The 20,544-nt window shown below is 45.0% G+C and overlaps 1 protein-coding gene and 1 long non-coding RNA gene across 2 annotated transcripts in view; both read left to right on the top strand.

Annotated features, from left to right (window-relative positions):
* Positions 1 to 5,274, top strand: part of LOC135827219 (uncharacterized) — a 33,504-nt gene extending 28,230 nt beyond the window's left edge. Inside the window, exon 4 of the mRNA XM_065339748.1 lies at positions 5,257 to 5,274. Coding sequence (XP_065195820.1) covers positions 5,257 to 5,274 — 18 coding nt within the window. The remainder of the gene's footprint in view (positions 1 to 5,256) is intronic.
* A 6,143-nt stretch (positions 5,275 to 11,417) lies between these two features.
* LOC135827714 (uncharacterized) lies at positions 11,418 to 19,596 on the top strand. Its single transcript, XR_010555526.1, has 3 exons — positions 11,418 to 11,731; positions 13,093 to 13,278; positions 19,465 to 19,596. It is a non-coding gene; the product is annotated as an uncharacterized LOC135827714 (long non-coding RNA).
* Positions 19,597 to 20,544: the final 948 nt, after the last annotated feature.

Here is a 20,544-nt window from a genome sequence, read left to right as displayed (position 1 = left end):
ATATAAGCGTACGGCGCCTGCTGCATAAAAGCAGCTGCGTTTTTCTGTTTTAAAAAGATTAGATTAGATTAGATTGGATAGCAATGAAAGCTAACTCGAAGAATAAGGATTCAGCCTCTAGGTGAGCACCGGAGAGAAAGTTATTTATTTTGCCTCTTCTTCTTTCACTAACGATTATATCTCAGGTGTGTACCTGAAAGTAGAATAAAAGTAATTGTTGTTGATTTCACCGCGCCTACCACTCGGCTACCCATTACATTGGTGGCAGCGGTGGAGTCGGGATACAACTGCATTGAAACTAACACAATGTCACTAGCGAGAAGGCCTTTCACTCACGAGGACTTGTGGTTGAGCAACAAGCAATATAAGTAGCATTATAGTGTGCGATTTGCAACGAGCATTATGCTAGCATTATAACACTACATTTTCGCAAAAGTGGCATTATACTCAAATATGGAAGTTTTGGCCACTACAAAAAATGGACCGTTACATGCCTTGTACATCGAACACCGCAACCTGCATAGGATTGTCCAAATTAACCATGCATACTATTGCGGTTTTGCTGGCATTATGGAGCAATAGCAGCGTAAAAGTGGCATTATGATCATGATTTTCTAGCATTTGCCATGCCGTCTACGTAGAACTACGAAACGTGCACAATCCTGACCAAACCTAGCCATTTTTCCATACTTACTATTGATGAATGGCGGCCAGAGGAACAGCAGCATTATAAGTAGCATTATGATACAGTTTTTCTGGCATTGCCATTAGCATTATCCCGCAAAATAACTAGCATTTTCCGCCCAGGCCTTGTCACGTGGCACGTCGGGTATTCAACAGCACCACACTGACAGTTTATGCAAGGTATATTTAGTATTTATAGTCCTCCTTCAAGTAAATGTAGACAGTGAGCATCATGAAAGTTGCCTTTATGCAGAGTTTGAAATCTTTTATTCTCACGATGGCCTGTGGCCAATAAGAGAAAAATAATTAAAGGCACAGGGATCAGAGAGATCGAAATTTAGCTGCTTGCTGAGGCATTAGCGATGGCAATAGGGAGTTTATCACATAGGCTGGGGGCAATGGAGCTATAGATGTGCTGAGTAGAATACAAGATTGTCTCTAGAGATGAGCGCGACGACTATTTCAGGATAATACTGGTGATTAATACAGGTACTTCGAAGTACTGTCTTTTTGATGTGTGAACACAAGATAGCTTCGTAGCTTCAGTCATCCAGAATATTATTTTTATTCCAAGTGTGCCGCATATTTGACACGCAACTGTATTTGTGCAAGTCGTCCATCGCTACGTAAGTTACTTGTCCACGGTGATGAGAAGTACTGCTCCTAATTTTTAAATCAGGAAAGGATTACATACGCAGGTAGATACACACAATGTGCACTACATGTACATGTATCTTGAAGTTGTGCGCAAATATTCAAAGTCATTCACCGAACACAGAGAGGCGCACACACACATGTAAATACGAAGGAACAACATGCGTAGCAAGGAGATTAGTCATTTCTTTTTTCCTGTCTGTCATGAATAATTTACTTATGAGTTGATGGATAGAAGTTTCCTTTCAGTCGGGCATCACCACTCATGAAAACAATAGTGATTGCTGTTGGTCTGATTCACAGGTAAATATTCGGCCCTTATCGCGATGTGTTTTCGAAGCTTGGCAGACAATTTGCATCAGGAAATCATGCAGAGATGTGGCATAAGGTGCTACAAACATTACCCAGATAATGGGATCCCATTATTTGCCTTTCCAGTATTTTGGCCTAGGATAATTTGTGGATGATTGTGTTGACCAATTTCACATAATTTCACAAAGGTCATTGTTTGTTTAGTGGGGTGTTGTAGTCCAAGGATCTACCACCATCTCCTTTACCTTTCGGCAAAGTAGACACTTTCAGCAGTTCACACAAAGAAATTCTTCAGTGCAAAACATACCGTTCGGACACACCAGCCAGTCCTTCCCAGCCATGATTTTAAAGTGCAGACGTATCCACGATGACCTTCGAGGGAACATGCTGGTTTCATTCCTTCCGGAGTTTCTGTAACATAGTAACGAATGTTCTGGCTGATTTCTACAATACGCATTTGTTATAACCCTTCCTCTTCTCAATCTATATACAGTATATTCTCTATTATACCTCATTCCATATTCACCCACATGCAATTGCCTATCTACATAAGTGATGAATATTGCTCATTATTCACCGCTTATATTCACCACTTGTTCACTTCCGATATGGTTTTTCCAGGAAAATTATTGAAAACAAAGCGTTCACAGACCCCATCAATACTCACTCCTTTTTAGGAAGGAGAGTTGAGAGACAGCAGTAGTATGTACAACTAGCAAGTGCAGCCATGAAAGCGAATAAAAATTAATTATACTGTGAAAGCAGGCAGGGTAGCAAAGAATAGCAAAGCATTGAAGAACAACGCCACAGCAATACTAGTACATTTGGGAAGCAATCCAGCACGCTTGTTACCGGGAAAGAAGAAGATGGCACTGACTGTTATTGATCACACTGTCCAGCTAGAAAATTCTTTCTTTATGTTTCTTTACGCCTCTCGTTCAATGACAAACAAAATCTCTTCTTCGGCTTTGAAGCGTACTTTGAACACCACATTCGAGAACGTTGCACCTTGAGTATTGAAAACAAACCCAGAAGGTGATGTATCTCCCTGATCGCTACAAAAACTCGTGTGTGAAGTAGCCTCAGTTACAGCAGACTGAGAAATTTCAGTCCTTTCTGAAACCGAGCATTCTGGGACTTTCAAATCGATAGCATCTGCAAACCTAGCTGATTCAGCGTAGCAAGTGAAATGACATTTTTGGGACCAGTAACAGTACAGATCTTACGGTCTTCAATGCCACAGCGTTTCATGTGAGCAATGCTCGTAGCACGCAGACAGTGGTTGGTATAGGAATAAGAAAGGCCGGCGGCTTCTGAAATCATCTTCATCATGGAGTCTAACTTATTATGGGAGAGCGGGCTTTTGAAAAACAAGCAAGGCAAATCGCTAGAGAGTATCATACCTGGTGAGCACGCAGCTCGCTGAAATAGCCTGTCAACGTCTGGGTGGATCTTCAACAGGGAGCACCTGATGATCCTCACCTGCCGTGGGTCCTTGATGCAGCCAGATGTTGTTGCCTCAGTTCCTTTTAATCCACCGCGGTGATTTTTACTCATGAAGTCGGTAGAAAGCGTTATACGGACTGTCGCCTTCGCCTTCAAAGCTGAGGTCCTGCTTTCTCAGTTTAGCCTGGATTTCGCCACCTCTCAAGCAGAAATGCGACGATATCTGGAACTTAACGTACATCGATAGCTTCTGCGGGTCCCATGAAGTGTCAGTATCTGCGAAGCACTCACTCATCTTCTCCTATCTTCTCGCTATCGCTGATGGGACGCTTATGTTGAACTGCTGGTTCCCGGCCTTCTCGCTTCTTCTCCTTCAATACAGCGTCCAAAACCTTGTTAGCCCGCTGGAATGCTCCATCGGTGAAAATGTTCACTATTGGCTGATGATTTGTGACATGTCGATGGAGTGCGGATCGAGCTGCAAGCAAGGAATTTCGCTTGTACTCAGAAAAGTTCTGTTTACGGACGTTGGCGTAGAACTTTTCTAGGGTATCCGCCAGCTCCGGTGCACTGATTGAAGAGAAATCAAGCGCAGCACCAATACTGCTCTCTTTACGGTAAGTATCGAAAACTCGTATCCTGTACGATGTGGCTGACGCTGTATCAGCCGGTGTTGATTGTTCCAACAAAGTTTTGATCTCGGCAGCACCTGCACTGCCAAACCATTTTTTCGGAGGAGGTTCATCAGACGGTATGCCCCCACATGAGCGCGACCCAAAACAGCGCCGTTGACTTCAGCGCCCCCCAAAAGCCCCATCCCCATAATTGGACATCCCCAAAACAGACCACCCCGTCAGCGCGCACGCTCAATACAGGTCGACTCATTTACACTCAAACCCAAAAGATGGACACTCGACTTGTCAAAGACTCAAATCATGATCAACTCGAAATGGCCAGTTCAGTATTGAAGGGCGATATTGCCTGGACCCAATTTATAATCAACTCTAGAAAGCAATGATGAACTAAAAAAAGCATTAAATTGTATCGACTCAAAAACACCAGTTCAGTATTAAATGGCGATATTGCCTGGATGGACGTTAACAGGTCCAGATACAAATAGGTTGTAGTCAACTCTAGAAGGCAATGATCAACTCAAAACAAGCAATGATCGTCTCAAAAAACAGTTAACTGTTAAATTTTTTGGTTTTCCGAAAATGGTAATCTTCAATGGATTGTCATTAAAACAGAAAAAGAAAATAATAAAGCACCCATTTTGATAGTCCAGGGGATGGCCCACGCCTGGTAAAGAGAAAAAAATAGAGAAAAGAAAAGACGGGTATTTCACAGGAAGTACATGTACATGTACAATGGGGACACAGTGCAGTTCAGTATTAAATGGCGATATTGCCTGGAGCGAATCCATGAACAAATTGTGGGCAGTCACGAGATGGCTTGGACGTTACCAAGTCCAGATGTAGGTTGTAATCAACTCTAGAAAGCAATGATCAACTCAAAAAAAGCAATGATCGTCTCAAAAACGCTAGTTCAGTATTACATATTTTGGTTTTCCGAAAATGGTAATCTGTGATGGACTGAAACAGAAAAATAATAAGGCACCCATTTTGATAGTTTTTGATAGTCCAGGGGATGGCCCACGCCTGGTAACGAGAATAGAGAAAAGAAAAGATGTTGAATGGCGATATTGCCTGGAGCGAATCCATGAACAAATTGTGGGCAGAGTCACGAAATGGCTTGGACGTTAACAAGTCACCGCAGCTGCAAGAGGTGATTGTGCTTCTGCTGGCCCCGAAACAAACTCGCTGTCCGTGCCAACATGCCAGAATATGGTCAACAGTCTCCCCCCCCCCCCCCCACGACTGTAACAAGGTAAATATTCAGAATTTTCGCTTCGCTCATCTTCCCTTCTTCGGTCCTACGTAACCACGAACCTTCCAAGTTGGAAGGTTGGTTTGCGCACTGGAGATGTGTTAGAGCTACATTGTAGGTCTCGGGCCGCTGAATGTCTCAGTAGCCTGTCAGTTTCGTGCCCTATTATCGCACAGTCACTTTCTGACTGTTTATCATCTTGTTACAGTCGTGGATAGTTGCTGCACAACTCGTTCTCATGTGTTTCTTCTCTTTTTTGCATATCTTTTTTAGGAACGGGTTTGCTCCTGATATCCACCATGGTAATACTAACATCAAGAGTACATAACCATGATAACACTGGTTATGTACTCTTGCTAACATAAGCCTGCACATTATGGGTCACGTGTGTAATGAGCTGGCTTATATTCGGACATTAACGTAATTGGTCGCGCCAAAATGGGGCGTGCAAGAGATGAGACGAGCTGTAGTGACACCGTGTCACATTAGGTCGCGCTGTACTGGGGGTGCTAATATGAACACGCGCCGTTTATGGTTGCGCTGTTTTGGGTGTAAATCCATCAGACATATCTTCGACTTGAACTTGCCAAACTTTGAAGATAAGTGAAGGCAGAATGGCTTGGCTCGCTGTTTATACCGACTCCGGAATTGGCGCGCTGCTCCAAGATTGTTCAAATCTTCCCATCGAAACCGACGATGATTGGCTTCCGCCAAAAAGCAATATTCTAATCAAAACCAACCGGTAACAATGCAATCTTCTAATTGAAACCAACTTGTAACTTTTGGCTCCCGCCACAAAGCTGCACGAGCGTGTTCTCCAAGGTCGTCACCTCACATGCACAAGAACGTGTACGATCGATCCTCAATCAACACTGAGGTTGAACAAGACTCCGTCATCAAGTACACGTGAAAATCGTTCTCAGATTCATGCAAGAACGTGCCAGTTGGTTTAGGATAGTGAAGTACCGTTAGTTATGCGTGCATGTACTAGTACATGTTCGACCAACAGGACTCGTTTGTTGGGTTTTAGGGACGAGGGAATGAATATGGAGAGGTATAAGTCTAATATTACCTTCAGCCTCGTGAATATGGGCGAATATTTACTACCGTATTTCCTCGATTAATGGACCATGCTCGAATAATAGACCATGCTCAAATAGTAGACCCTCCTAGAGGCCTCACGGAAAAATAGTAGACCATGCCCGAATAAGAGACCCGGTCTCATATTTGAGTTCATCGCTTTGCGCATGCGCACTAAGAAAGCACGTGGTAGATCAAAAAAGGACGCGATTTTAGGTTGTTCAACTACAACTTTTGTAGTGGCTAGTGCTTTCTTTCATTATTTTTTAATTTTGAGCACGGTCCACTATATTTTCATGGGCACATCGCTGGAAATGGTGGATTTTTAACACGTCATAATATAGAAGTTCTATAATCCACCATTTCCAGCGATGTACCCATAAAAATATAGTGGACCATGCTCAAATAATGGACCATGCCCAAATAAAAGACCGGGATCCAACCCTCTTCAAAAAACAAAAGACCGGTTCTATTAATCGAGGAAATACGGTAGTTATACAAACTTCGGCTTCGCCTCGGTTTTTATACGTATAGGATATTGACCAAGACGAGGTCTATATTTCCCATATAGACCGAAGTTGAGGTCTATATCCTATTTAACACGATTCCTTTGCCATAACCCCAAAATTCAAAACTTTAGGAGCTATACAAATAATCTACGTAGAGATAATAATTTTAATATAGCTATGAATAGGATGAAGGCCGCAGACATCACGCAACTACGTTACTTGTTTGACATGTATTTACTGTGTATTTTATAACAAAAAGGCCCAATATCTGGGATAATCGACCTTCGGGGCTGTTTTGGTGAAATTTATTTTTTTAATGCTAATTAATGTCTAGCCTTTGTAGAGTATTTTTGACTTCGTTTCACGGCCACCAGACCAATATTGACCATTTAGAAATGCATTTCACAGTCAGGAGTCATGTTAATGAATTGTTCTCAAAAAGAGACTGGATGCATTATTTCGGAAAGAATTTCTACGAGGTTTGGTTGTGGTGTCGATAGGCAGTGAGTTGTAGTGGGTGAGGGCACTGTTGATGGGGGAATCTCGGTGGCTGTTTGTGTGGGCATGTCCGATGGAGCAGGTCCTTGTCTGTCGAAGGGTGTCGAAGTCCCTCCAAAGTCGAAAGATTACAATGTCTAAGTGGTCGATGCAAGCGGTCGATATTGCGGCGATATGGGTAATATAGGACCAGTCAAGGATCACGAGAATTAGTGGAGGTCGACATAGAAGAGTGATGCTAGTGAATATTCGCCCATATTCACTCGGCTTCAGGTAATATTATATACTTATAAGCGCGTGCTTATATTTTTTCAACACCCCTGTACCCTGTGCTTATATTGGAGTCCGTGCTTTTGTTTTTTCAACGAATACATCCATACAGAGCAAGAAGAAATACATGCTGGATATCATGCATGCAGCATTGATTTCCACCAAGACCGTGCTAATAATAGAGACTGTGATTATAATGTTTCAAAGGGTGATCACAGTGTGCTAGTATTAGAGATTGTGCTAGTGATGGAGACCTGCGCTTATAATAGAGAATATACGGTATTATATTTTCGCAGATATATTCCGAATAGGCCAGGACCGAAGACCCCCTCGACTTGGCCCCGGCCTTTGGGGAATCCATAAATAAATCCATAAATAAACTGCGGCTTGGAACACTTTGAATACGAACCACGCACTCAAACTAACTAGACTACCGCATAGCTGGTGCATTCACGGAGCCAAAGATGTCTCCTTCTACCCCCACAGAGCCTTGGTTACTTCTCTAGAAGGGATGAGAGCTGTACCTAAATTCAATCAATTCTCCTATTCCAAAACCCTCAAATGAAGGTGTCTTGGTGACTTCGTTTCCCGCGGTTGAAAAATAAAATCCACCCTTGAGCACCCCTTGGCGCACGGCCTGGGAGCGAGCCACTCTGTGGCGCTCCAGATGAGAGACTAGAGGGAACCGGCTAGGGCAGATAGAGATATGCGGGAACTTGTTCCGTTCTTTAGCCGTTGGATGGGGGCAGTACCTTGAACAACGGTGGGTCCGTGGATTGAGCGGAAACAACGATTGCAGATGTCGCAATGAGCACTTCAGCAACTCCGAGTGGTAATATAAACAGTGGCAGCAGCAGCTGAGGGGATCGGTACAAAGCATGAGCTAGAAGCGGTGCAGTGATGCACAGCCCAACCATCGCTGCTCTGGAAGCAACGATGGCACTGATTCACCTCTCTCCTCCAAAACCGGCTTCTGCCGTTCAGCAGCGAACGCACAAACACACGCACACACACACACACCCCACAAACACAAACACACATACACGCACTATATTCTTCTGATGTAGCTGATTCACTTCACTCAATTAGATCCAACACTCATGTAACATATAGAGCACTTCCATGTACATACTCAATGGCCAATGGTGGAAAACCAGAATTGTCGAAAACTGCAAGATTCACAGTTTTCAGCACATTGTTTCTATACCATCATTTATTTATTTTATTTTTGCACTCTGTGCATCGCGCCGTTCTCAATGAAATCAAAGCCGGATGAAAGACCGAGAAATCATAACAAACAAAACAAACTGATATTGATAATACAAAAAGTAAACCCATTTTTAATGGGAACACCATAACCAAAGAAACTGTACATGTATAAGTACACAGTTTATGGCACCAGGGCAGAATCAGCAGGCGCCAGCACAGGCGAACAAGACAGATGTCGAGGTGGGTTCCGACTGTGACCATGTCAACTGGCAACCATTGCCCGAACAAGGCAAAAGGAAATCTTCGCCCGTACGAAAGCTAATTATGACGGGGAAAGGCTCAAGGCGCTTATCACTAAGCTTGCTGGCAATCCTGGCGAAGAGGGCCGAACCAGCTTTCCCCCGCCCACCAGTTGTAGCGAAGACCACGGGAACAAACGAGGAATGCTCCACCTCCAGGACTCGCCGTTCATACTTGCGCCGCCACTCCTGCTGGTGCATTCTGTAGACAGACGGGATAGTATGGTTTCGGCTGGTAGGGACAAAAGGGTTAAACACCCGAACATCAAACATTGTCCTCTCTAATCTACTCCCATGAACTCCACGTGCTGCCACATCCATAGTAGCATGAGCCTCCGTGTTGGCCAATCGGAGAGGGAATGTTTCACCCTAGAGGGATTCCAACTCTGGCTCCACGCTGACGCCGTTCGCAATCTCCAACAACAGATTAGCGGTGAGATTTCGGAGCTGGTTGTGGCGCATCCCAGTGTATGCTCCGTAGGCACATGACAGGGCATCGTGGTGTCAAAGGGATTTTTGCAGGTGCAGTTAGACGGCAACCCAGGATGCTTTCAACCGTGGCGCAGGCATAGGGCATCCCAGAAGCCAGGCTTGTGAGTGGTGATCTCTCTCTCTCTCTCTCTCTCTCTCTCTCTCTCTCTCTCTCTCTCTCTCTCTCTCTCTCTCTCTCTCTCTCCCTCTCTGTCGCTGTCTCTGTCTCTGTCTCTGTCTGTCTCTATCTCTCTCTCTCTCTCCGTCTGTCTCTCTCTCCTCTCTCTCTCTCTCTCTCTCTCTCTCTCTCTCTCTCTCTCTCTCTCTCTCTCTCTCTCTCTCTATCTATCTATCTATCTCTCTCTCCCCCTCTCTCTCTCTCCCACTCTCTCTCTCTCTCTCTCTCTCTCTCTCTCTTTCTGACACACTCTCTCTGAGCCAATTAGAGGCACCTTTCTCCACAGCTATATCAAGATTCCGCTTGTGGTGGTAACTCATTGTGTCTTTGAGGGAGGAGAGGGCCATTGCCTGATCCTGGCGACTAGCCTTTCGTTGGGCCGCCTCGTCTGCGTTGGTGGCTGCAACAACTTCCTCGAAGGAGCTGCTCAACGATAGGTCTGGTGACAGACGTAGATGCGTCGCACTGCTGGGCAATGGTACTTGGTTTTAGAATTCCCAAACCACTATGGCGACAGGGGAGAGCCAAGATTGAACGTTCTTCCTCGCCTGGTGCCTGGCGAGCAGTCAGTGCAGGGTGGAACACTTGGCTGTTTTAGCTTTCCAGCGGTGTCAGGAGGTCCGCTGTTGCTAGCATTGTCCTCGCAAGGAATGACCACTTATGGCAGACACCATGCCTTAGGACAGCGTTCGCAGCCTGATGTTGAGACGCCCCATGTTTGTGGAGGGTCTGCAGCTCTGCGCACCATGTGTCTACTTTCCGGGACACGCCATCATCCTCAACACTGGAGGTTTCAGCTGAATAATACAGTAAATCTATGCTCGAATTTTGCCCGTCGCATTCAAATATTCTTTTTGGTGTTAACGTTCTAGAACATTCGAATTATTCAAATGTTCCCTGCATCATTAATAGTAACTACTCGGAGACAGTAGTTCTCTTTCAGGGTGGCCATGGCCGTGGGCATGTCAGAGGAGAGGAAGTCACCAACATCGACGCGGACATGGAGGCAGACGTGCACAACCGGTTCCCGCAACGCATATTCCACATGGAATATGCCCCATGCCCCATGTGGAGGTTCATACAAGATTTCTTATAAGGCTGAAGGATATCAAACCTATTCAATGGATGCACTTGTCGAATGTGACTTGCCACAAGAAGATGGAATTTGAAGCTATTTCTTTTACGGCGCTGGCCATTGAACTCGGACTACTTTCTCAAAATTACGCTGCGAGTAATGTTTCGGAATGTTTAAACTATGCATGCTGTGAAAGCTGAACGTCGTCCCGAGCTACTTGTATCGGGGCACAGAAAGTATGTCGGTGGCCATGATTCACTGTTCAGCTCCACACAAATGAAAAGCTGAGATGTAAAACCTGATAAGCACCAAATTTGAGAAAATCAGATTTTAATCGCAGTGTAATCAAAAGGTCTAGGGGCACACATGAAAAAAACTGACTGGAATCGGTAACGGTTGGATATACCGGTTACGTCGGGGCCGGACTGGCCGCCATGTTGTCCGTGTTTGCAAAATTGGCAAGCTGTTAAATACCTGCATATTTGAGGATTTGTTAAGTACTGTATGAAGTAATCTACTAGTATCTGCAACTAGATCTTGCTAAGAGGATTCTTGTGCTGATCTTGTACATGTGACATTACTTGCTCGGGTGTTAGCGGCCGTCGTGAGTTCCCTTCGTGAACGGACACGGTAATTTACTTTTTTTTACTTGCTCACAGTAATGAACCTTTCTCTACCCTTAACTATAGTCCGGTGATCAAATTGTGACCAAGCTTGAAAAAGATACACACGTGCTGATCCAAGCACTTCAAAGTAGTACAATCATCTTCTTTGTCACTGTGTGTGCCTCTGCTATGCCCAGTTCTACCCAACATACTGTCGTTCAACACATCGGATTATGTGGACAACAGCAACACAGTGCACCCCATGAGTTGTACAGGTCAGGGATACCCCGAACCTACAGTGACAGTAATGGTCGAGAATATGGTAGTGACTGGCACTGATACAATCAATTGTGCTGCTGGTGTTTGTACAAAAACACGAACAGCATCACTAGATGGTAGTACCTACACACCTGGTGACACCATCAATATCACCTGTACTGTGGATATCAACCAACCACCATTCACCTGTACTGCTGCCCAGAATTCAACTTTACAGGCACAGTGTAGTACATCTATCCAGACCAGCTCACAAACAAGAACGGTTCCTGCAATTGGTAAGACTTAAACGCCTTATTGGTAAGACTTAAACGCCTCCAGAACATTTGGTTGCTGTTGAGCGAAGAACAATGAAATAGGGATGGACCGATGTCTGGCATCTCAATACCGTGTTGAAGGTGTTTTCCAGGTTTACTGTGGTTGACAGCTATTGATTTCCCCGATACGTTTGAGCTCGTCATAATTCTGGATCCTTAAGCTCTTTAATGAACCCAGGCTTTCAATATTAGTATAGTAGAACCAACGGTATGATGGAAAATCAAACGATGCACACTCAAAATTCAGGAATTGTCTTCTCGTTGCCATTTCAGTGGAGACCCACAGTGTTTAGGTTAGGGTTACAGCCTGTCAAAACCGAAGACGTTTATTTTGCGCCATTACCTGTGCATCTGCCTCACTAACGCCGTCGATTATACAAAGAGTACATTATCCATTGGTTTCAGGGAATTGAAAACGGGAAAGCCGGAACACAAAGTTGACTACCACCATCAGGAATCGAACCAGGAAACATCGATCATGAGCTACATCTCATGTGCTGAAGTTCTTGGAGTAAATTATTAATAAATGAAACATTAGATTCTTGAAATCAAAGTCAAGTGTAGTGGTCAGCTATACACAGTATAATTATACTGCGGTGCTCAAGTGTTGTGTGGTAAGTACAGAGCCAGTAGCTTGCGCAGTGGATTGTTCTATCGAAAATCAATACACAAAAATCAACACTTGACAAATTTACAAACCCTATGGAGACATTAACCATGACCCATGGTACATATCGCCAGGCCAATAATTACCCCAAGGATATAAGGAGGACACTGGGGCGACCTCTGGCACTGCACAAACTGACAATAACATTGCAATTTCGTTTGCCGTGGTATGCTCCTGCAGCAACTCAGTATCATCACCTTGCATCACATTCTACAGCACTTGAGCTAGACTTTAAGGCTTACTCACCCAGCCAAACGACGTAACTGTTCTGTACACTTACCTACCATGATGGTGGTGATCACCTCTCTAAGGCATGTACCCAATTATATTACACACTTCTTTCCAAACATGCATGCTTTCCAGTACATGAACGCAAGCTCTCCCATTCCAAAAACTTGTTCACTGTCATGTCGGGGATGGTTGTTGTTCTTATTGCCGCTTCCATGAAATGTCACACATTCTTTGTCCTATTGATATAATGTGAATAATTGGTTTTCAGCAGAAGACAAGTGGAAAAACTCCGGTATACACTTGTGAGCGAGGGCTAACTAGGTATTGTCTGTTTCTAATGGTATTGAAACATTGCAGGACTTGCATCTTTGAGTTTTTCACCTATTCTGAGTAATCAAAGTGAATTATGCCTCTTCATATCTAGCGCAATGTCCAAATCTCACTGACGGCCAATTCAATTACAAACCTATTGCCAGATTCGACACACAACCAGGTACCCCAGTATCCATCGAGTGCAGAACAGGTTTTCTGTCTAACAATAGTATGGAAATAACTCAGTCTACATGCCAAAGCAACGGAAGGTGGCAACCAATTCAACCAATGTGTGAGAGTAAGTCTGTACCTCAATGCATACCAGTTATGCAAGCACATCTCAATATTACAGGAATATCCAGTGTCTGTTACATGCAAACAAACATTCACATTTTGGGTTTGGATTAGGAACCTGTCCACGCCTTTTAGGTAAGGCTTGGTCCCATGGTCCTTGTACCAGCCACAAGGAATTTTTCAAAAATCTGCATATTTCTCTTTCTTCAGAGTGTAACTTCAGTTCTACTCACCCAACGAGAGAGCTTGGAAGCTCAGGGCCCTACGCTATGCTTTTAGCTTTTTTGCCTAGCTCATCGTACATGTGATAAGAACTGATGGAATTGTCTTTTTCCGTTGATTGGCCACATCACTGTATTGCAAAAACGTTTCAATCGGTTTGAATATTATGAGTTAGGCAAAAGTATTTGCAGAATTTATTGCGGATTGTTGTTTCTCTAATAATTATCTACTTTTGTTTTGCTCCTTCTTTAATTTGTATCTCCTTATATTGTAAATATACAAATAATCTACGTGGAGATAAAAGTTTAATAATAGCTATGAAAAGTATGAATGCCGCAGACATCACCACGCAACATGATAATTTGTTCAAGGTTTTGTTTTGTGTGTTTCCAAAATCGATTTTCACGCTCCGATTATCAGTGGAAATACGGAACTAAAGAGATCAAGGGAAAAAACAAAGGTTAAAAATCCAACGAAGTGTGACACATGACGGGTAACTTGTGGTAAGTATTACAAAAAGTGAGAACTAAAATAAAGAGTAAGTGTGGCAAACGGGCATTTATTTTAGTTCTCACTTTTTGTAATACTTACCACAAGTTACCCGTCATGTGTCACACTTCGTTGGATTTTTAATCTTTGTTTTTTCCCTTGATCTCTTTAGTTCCGTATTTCCACTGATGATCGGAGCGTGAAAATCGATTTTGGAAACACACAAAACAAAACCTTGAACAAATTGTCATGTTGCGTGGTGATGTCTGCGGCATTCATACTTTTCATAGCTATTATATTGTAAATCAACAAATTTTGGCCGATGAGAAATAGAAACCTCTCGATTAGAGAGGTTAAGATGCACGTTATTTCCGACGTGACGCGCAGTTTCACGTCAAATTTGAAATCGATCGGTATTTTTGCTCTCACATGCATCCATTGCTCAATCATGCATCATTTGCCTATATGACAAACGTTGGCCTGCGATTTACTTTGTCCGGTTGGTACCAAGCGGCGAAATCAGCGAAATTAAATCGCCAGCGAACATTAGTTGATTTTAATACAGGAATCGGATTTTCTGGCCTTTTTGTAGTAATACATGTACATTGACCTGTTGAGCCAATGACGACGCCGAATGCATGGTTGCTTGTGGAGCACATTACATAACTTTACAGTCTCCTAAAATACGTATCCTGTCCGACGGCATAAGAGGCTGCAGATTTAGTTTTTCTGCGCGTCGACGGGATGTCTGCGACGCGAAAGTTCGGCTCTCGTTATTTGGCTCGCACGTCGAAAAATCAACGCGAGTGACCTGCTGCTCACGTCGAAATTTGGACATTACATAACTTTACAGTCTCCTATATAAATACGTTTGTTTGTTTCTTTCTTTTATTTGAATTCGTTTAGAGCACAGGCAATTCTGCCTTCTCACCAGAGGAAAAACCTCCGGTTTCTGCTAAGAACGAATATAATATTTTGAGAGAAGGAAATATTAAAAAGAATCATAACATGATAATTCCAAAGCACAAAGTTTGTATATAATTCAAATGGGTGTGTGTATGTGTAAGCATGCAGTGAAGAGAACACCGAGAAAACATGCAGTAATGTGTAGGGATGCCGAGCAAGGTGGTTACAAATTACAATTAATTCTGTTCAGAGCCAGTTTAAAGGCAACCGCCGCACTGTGGAGGCGAATATCGCTGGGAAGGGCATTCCAAAGAGTGCTTCCCACAAATGTCAATGACTGACGACCGGAAGGTCCAGGAAGGAAAGGCACTTGCAGTAGCCGCTGCTCCTGTCCTCGAGTAATTCGGCGATCATCCCGGGATGCTTGGCCTGTGTTAGCCATCAACTGAAAGTAGGTGCAGAAAAGAGGACTTGCAAGATCATGTAGGCAACGGAAAACAAAAAACAAAACCTTGTAGTTAAAAATGTGAGTTAGGGATCGAATAGATAAGCGCACGAGGAGGGGGGCTGTGGATGCACGGCTGGAGAGTCGGAAAATTGCACGAATTCCGGATTTGCTGGATTTGATTAAACGACTCTGCAGCTGCTGTGTCAGCGACGGGAAGAATGCATTGGATGCGTACGTTAGTCGTGCTTGCACAATGCCAATGTACCAAAGTCTGCGGGCTCTTATGGGCAGAGATCGCCCATGACGCCATAGCTGGCTGATGGCGACTGACGCCTTCTGCACAACACTGGAGACATGTGGCTGCCAGGATAGCTGGTCATCAATGGTTACGCCAAGGTATTTGGCAGTGGAGGTAACAGTTAAAGCTTGATCCTTACATTTCACGACTGGTATGTCGCCAGTGAGTCCCCGAGGTTGAATTACCATGACTTGGGTTTTGCCAGTATTCAGCAGAAGCCCAATTTCGGAGAGCCAGTCAGACAGACGTGTCACAGCCGTAGTCAACGTCTTGCAAACAGTGTCCAGTTCTGAATCAGAATAATCTAGGATGATGTCGTCCGCGAACTCCTGATGAACAACAATGCAAGGTATGACGTCGGAAATGTCACTCGTGTAAAGGACAAAGAGAAGCGGCCCAAGAACACTGCCTTGGGGCACACCTCTTGAGCATGGGACTGCATCAGACAGAGCCTCACACACCTTGACACGCTGAGTACGACCAGACAGATAGCTAGCCAACCATAACAATACTCTGCCATTGACTCCCAGGGTGAATAGTTTATCAATCAGACGTTGATGTTGGACACGGTCAAACGCTTTTGACATGTCAACCATCACAATACCTGTGTATTTTCGCTCTTGTTTGGCCAACAGCCAACGGTTGGCGGCTAGAACTAATGCATCCTCGGTAGAGTGCATTTTCCTGTAGGCAAACTGACTGCCAGGTAATATGCTATGTTGCGTGAGGTATGCTGTGAGTTGCTTCTTTACAAAGAACTCCAAAATCCGGGACAGAATAGGGAGCAATGACACTGGTCTATAGTTAGTAGGGGATGTTGCATCGCCACTCTTGAACAGTGGACTAATGTGTGATGTTTTAAAACACACTGGCACAGTACCTGATGTCAAGGATGCATTGACTAGGGTGGTAAATGGAGGTGCCAGGGCATCTGAACACTGCTGCAGTACAATTCCAGGAATGTTGTCACTCCCAGATGCTTTGTGATCACTCACAGTTTGCAAGCATTGTGCAACATCAGACACGCTTACCGGCTGAAATGTTGAGAAGCTAGATGCAGAGGCTGGACCATGTGGTATATGCAGCTCAGGTGGCCGCATAGGGTCATGCACAATGTCTCCAAACAATTTACTGAGTGACTCAAGCGGCGCTTCAAGTTCTTTCCGTGTCTTCTGTCGGCCTGTGACATCGTTCATGACAGCCCAAAGTTGCCGTTGATCTGATGTATCACATCTCTTAGTGAAGTACAAGTTGCGCAGACTCCTGTCCAACTTCCGTGCTTTGGAGCGAGCTGATCGGTGTGCTTCTTGAAGGTTCTGATCGGTTTTGTCTCGGAGCCAGAGACGATGCGCCCGGTTCCGTTCACGAACACTTGCCACTAACTCATCTGTAATCCAGGGGCAAGGCCGTCGAGATTTGCGGCGCCGTTCCCGAAGTGGAGCATGTTTGTCTAGAGTGGTCTGGATTCCCGCAGTGAGTGACGACGCAAGCACATCCACACAGACAGAGTCACAGGTAGTTAGCGTCTTCTCCAGGTCACATGCCCTGTATACCCCAACAGGCAGCCTCAGCAGCCCCAGCATACGATCAATGTAAACTGTCATGAAACGCCTATTCCTGTCGTTACTACGGCCAGGTATCTTGGAGTGCTCCTCGACTCGGATCTGTCATGGACGCCCCATGTTGATCGCTGCACCGCTCGACTGGCCCAGAGGATCGGAGCACTATGGAGGTTGCGTCGCTGCTTGACTCATCAGAGCCGAGCTCTCTACTTTAAAGCGATCATCATGTCTGACCTGATGTACGGATCCAATGCGTTTTCCCAGCTTCTTACTGCCAACCAATTGGATCGGCTACAAGTCATGCAGAATCGGGCGGCAAGGGCGGTTTTCGGACTCTCGCATCACACCTCCGCGCGTACCCTCCTGCTGCAATTGGACACCTACAGAGTATCCGAGATATTCAGGCAGAAGTTCATCGTTCTGGTCTGGAGGTCTCGGAATGAGCACGCAAGTTCTGAACTGCAAGCCCTCCTAGTTCCTTCGTCAGCTGGCCCAACTAGGTTGCACTCCACCATGGGTCTGCGCCAACCGCCAGTTTCCACCAGGTTCGGCAAGGGTTGCCTCGCGTTCCGGGGCGCCCAGCTGTGGAACACATTACCCAGCGATATACGTGCCATCTCCACGCTCCGCCAGTTCCGCGCCAGCATGATCCCGCACACACTTACTGGCCTTAGCACCTAGAGTACCAAACGTCCTGTTTGATGATCAGCTGGCTTAGTTTTTCTCCACCTCTATCCTAATTACATCAGTCCCCAATTTCATTTATTACTGCTTTCTATCTGCATTCGCCACCTTTTCATTGGGCAGATCTGCCCGTTTGGTTTACGAATTAAAATAAACACAACAACAACAACAACATGTAAACATATTCCAATCCACTTTGTGCAAACAGCGAGTCTTGCGCAGATGCTGTCCCTTCAAGTGGTAACTTGCTGAAATTGGCAGCCTGGCAAGTATTGCAGAGTGGTCACTGATATCCAAATGTATGGTCTCGCAAACAAGAATAGACAAGAATAGATCCAGTAGTGAGGAAGTACTGCTGGTTACTCGGGTAGGAGATGTGACGTGGTTGCGAAGGTTAAACTGGTTACGTATCCTGTTCGACGGTAAAAGAAGCTGCAGATTTAGTTTTTCTGCGCGTCGACGGGATGTCTGTCCTGACGTTTACTGGGACCGGCGCTGACTCTGCCGATCATGGGCGTTCTGGACTCGACGGGATGTCTGTCCTGACGTTTCCTGGGACCGGCTTAGACTCTGCCGATCACGGGCGTTCTGGACTCAACGGGATGTCTGTCCTGACGTTGCCTGGTACCGCCGGACTCTACCGATCACGGGCGTTCTGGAGTCGACGGGATCTCTCTTCCGACGTTTCCTGTGACCGGCACTGAATCGCTCGTTCACGCTTATTTTGGAGACGACGGGATCTCTCTTCCAAAGTATGTTTATGCTGACGCATCCTATCACCTAATCGGCGTTTATTCTAATTTAATTTCCTCCTCGTCTCCCTATTTCTTTCCAAATCCCACTCTACATCAGGGAGTCGTATGCATAATACGGCGAATATTGGTACGGTACGGGCCAGATACAGGAGCCCGCAAATATTGTGGACAGTTGTTATATACAATCCTGTAGAGCCTTTGTAGTCACAGATACGGGACAGATACGGGACAGATACGGGATAGCGCCAGGCGTGACACAAGCAAGCAAACAAACAAACAAACACACACACAAATACCAAATTAAAGCTGTGTTGACCCTGGCTAGCGCCAGACGTTACTGAAGTAACGTCTTCTGCATAGCTACGGGAATATAATTATAGTTCATCCAGTCAGCGAAAAGTCTGAAGAAAGAATAAGTGATGTCGTTTGGAGTCGTCCTCAATGTGTGCCAATTGCCGCTATCGCAGCTTGTTTTGCGAGTGATTTATCTCTGAATCTGCTGGTCGTAGCTCGTCGCGTATTTTTTCTATTGAGAGCTGAGAGTTATCTCTTGGATCTCGATATTTGTATCGTTGAAATAGAGCGATTTTGGACAGAGTTACGATCATTTGAAGTTCTCCACGTGGGTGCGACGAATGCGTCGAATTCGACGGACTAATGTACACATCGATTAATAAAGGGTTAATAATGGATACAGTGCCGCTCAGGGCCGGGTTCAAGTCCTGGTAAGGTTGGAGAATTCAACGGAGGATATCACCTCAAGTCGAAGCCCATTCTTACAGGGGTCGAAAGTATTATAAGACTTTTTTTCATTTCTCCACTCCAGATTGCATGTTGGTATGCAATGACACTAATGTGGTGGATTGTAATCATGTACCAGCAGTGGGAATGACAATGGCAACTGTCAACTGTACTTGTGGACAAAACTTCCAATGGACCATGGGTGAATGTCAACGTAAGTGCATTGCTGTATATAACGCAACCTGGATTCTTCCTGCAGTTGTTTGAGCGCGTTTTTCAGCATCGGGAATACAACTCGCTCGACTCTGTATCTAATGAGTTAAGAGGACCCACACCTTGACCTGGTGAGCTGCGGCATGGGGCTTTGCTGTCAGACGTGGTGCCATCTTATTTATTTGCCTTTCCGCAGCGTTGAAGTAAATACTTTAATGCTTTGTAGCTGTGTTTTGAAGAGTGGTTGTCAATTGACTAGCCAAGGGAAGAAGGAAGGACAAATAAGTTACGAGTCATGACTAACTGTCCACGAAAGTAACAAAATAATACATTTTTTGTTCTTTTCTACAAAATACACAGCTCATCGGCAGGCACATGGGGCTAGCCTTGGGTGAGATGGTGCTGGTGGGGCTTGCCATGCTCAACCGACCAGAGGTCTCGGCATCTTCACATGGCAGGCGCACCAAATTCGGGAGGGAAGCATAAGCATGAGGGGAAAAAAGCAGGGGAGAAAATGGAAGATTTAGAACGAAGGAGAGGATCTAATTTTGGAACACAGCAGAAAACAGCAAATGATAAACAGATAATAGGAGTGAAAGGAGAGTGTCAAATGAAGGGTGCAATAGGGTAGCAGTGGAGATTGGCTACTCAGGATCGGCGACAATTAGGCTTGGGGTGGGAGAAGCAGGAGCATAATCCCGGAGGAGGCGAAAGGCGGTCGGTTGCCCAGTCCCAGTCAGACTGCCTCGGGTGGTCATATAAAGTCAAAAAGTGCGACAAAATCGTACAAACCTGACAAAGATATTGAGACTTTCAGCGACCTGACACTTAGCTCGGACACACCTACGAAGCGCAACCCAACAACCTTCCAACTTAGAGTGCTCAGATGCGGGAATATCCAATGAGGGGAAGGGACACGCCACAAAGATTTGTACGAGCTATGTCCCTCGGA

Source organism: Sycon ciliatum, chromosome 11, assembly GCF_964019385.1.
Source record: "Sycon ciliatum chromosome 11, ocSycCili1.1, whole genome shotgun sequence".
NCBI lineage: Eukaryota > Metazoa > Porifera > Calcarea > Leucosolenida > Sycettidae > Sycon > Sycon ciliatum.
The sequence above is the reverse complement of the archived record's forward strand: the minus strand, read 5'-3'. Positions and strand labels throughout refer to the sequence as shown.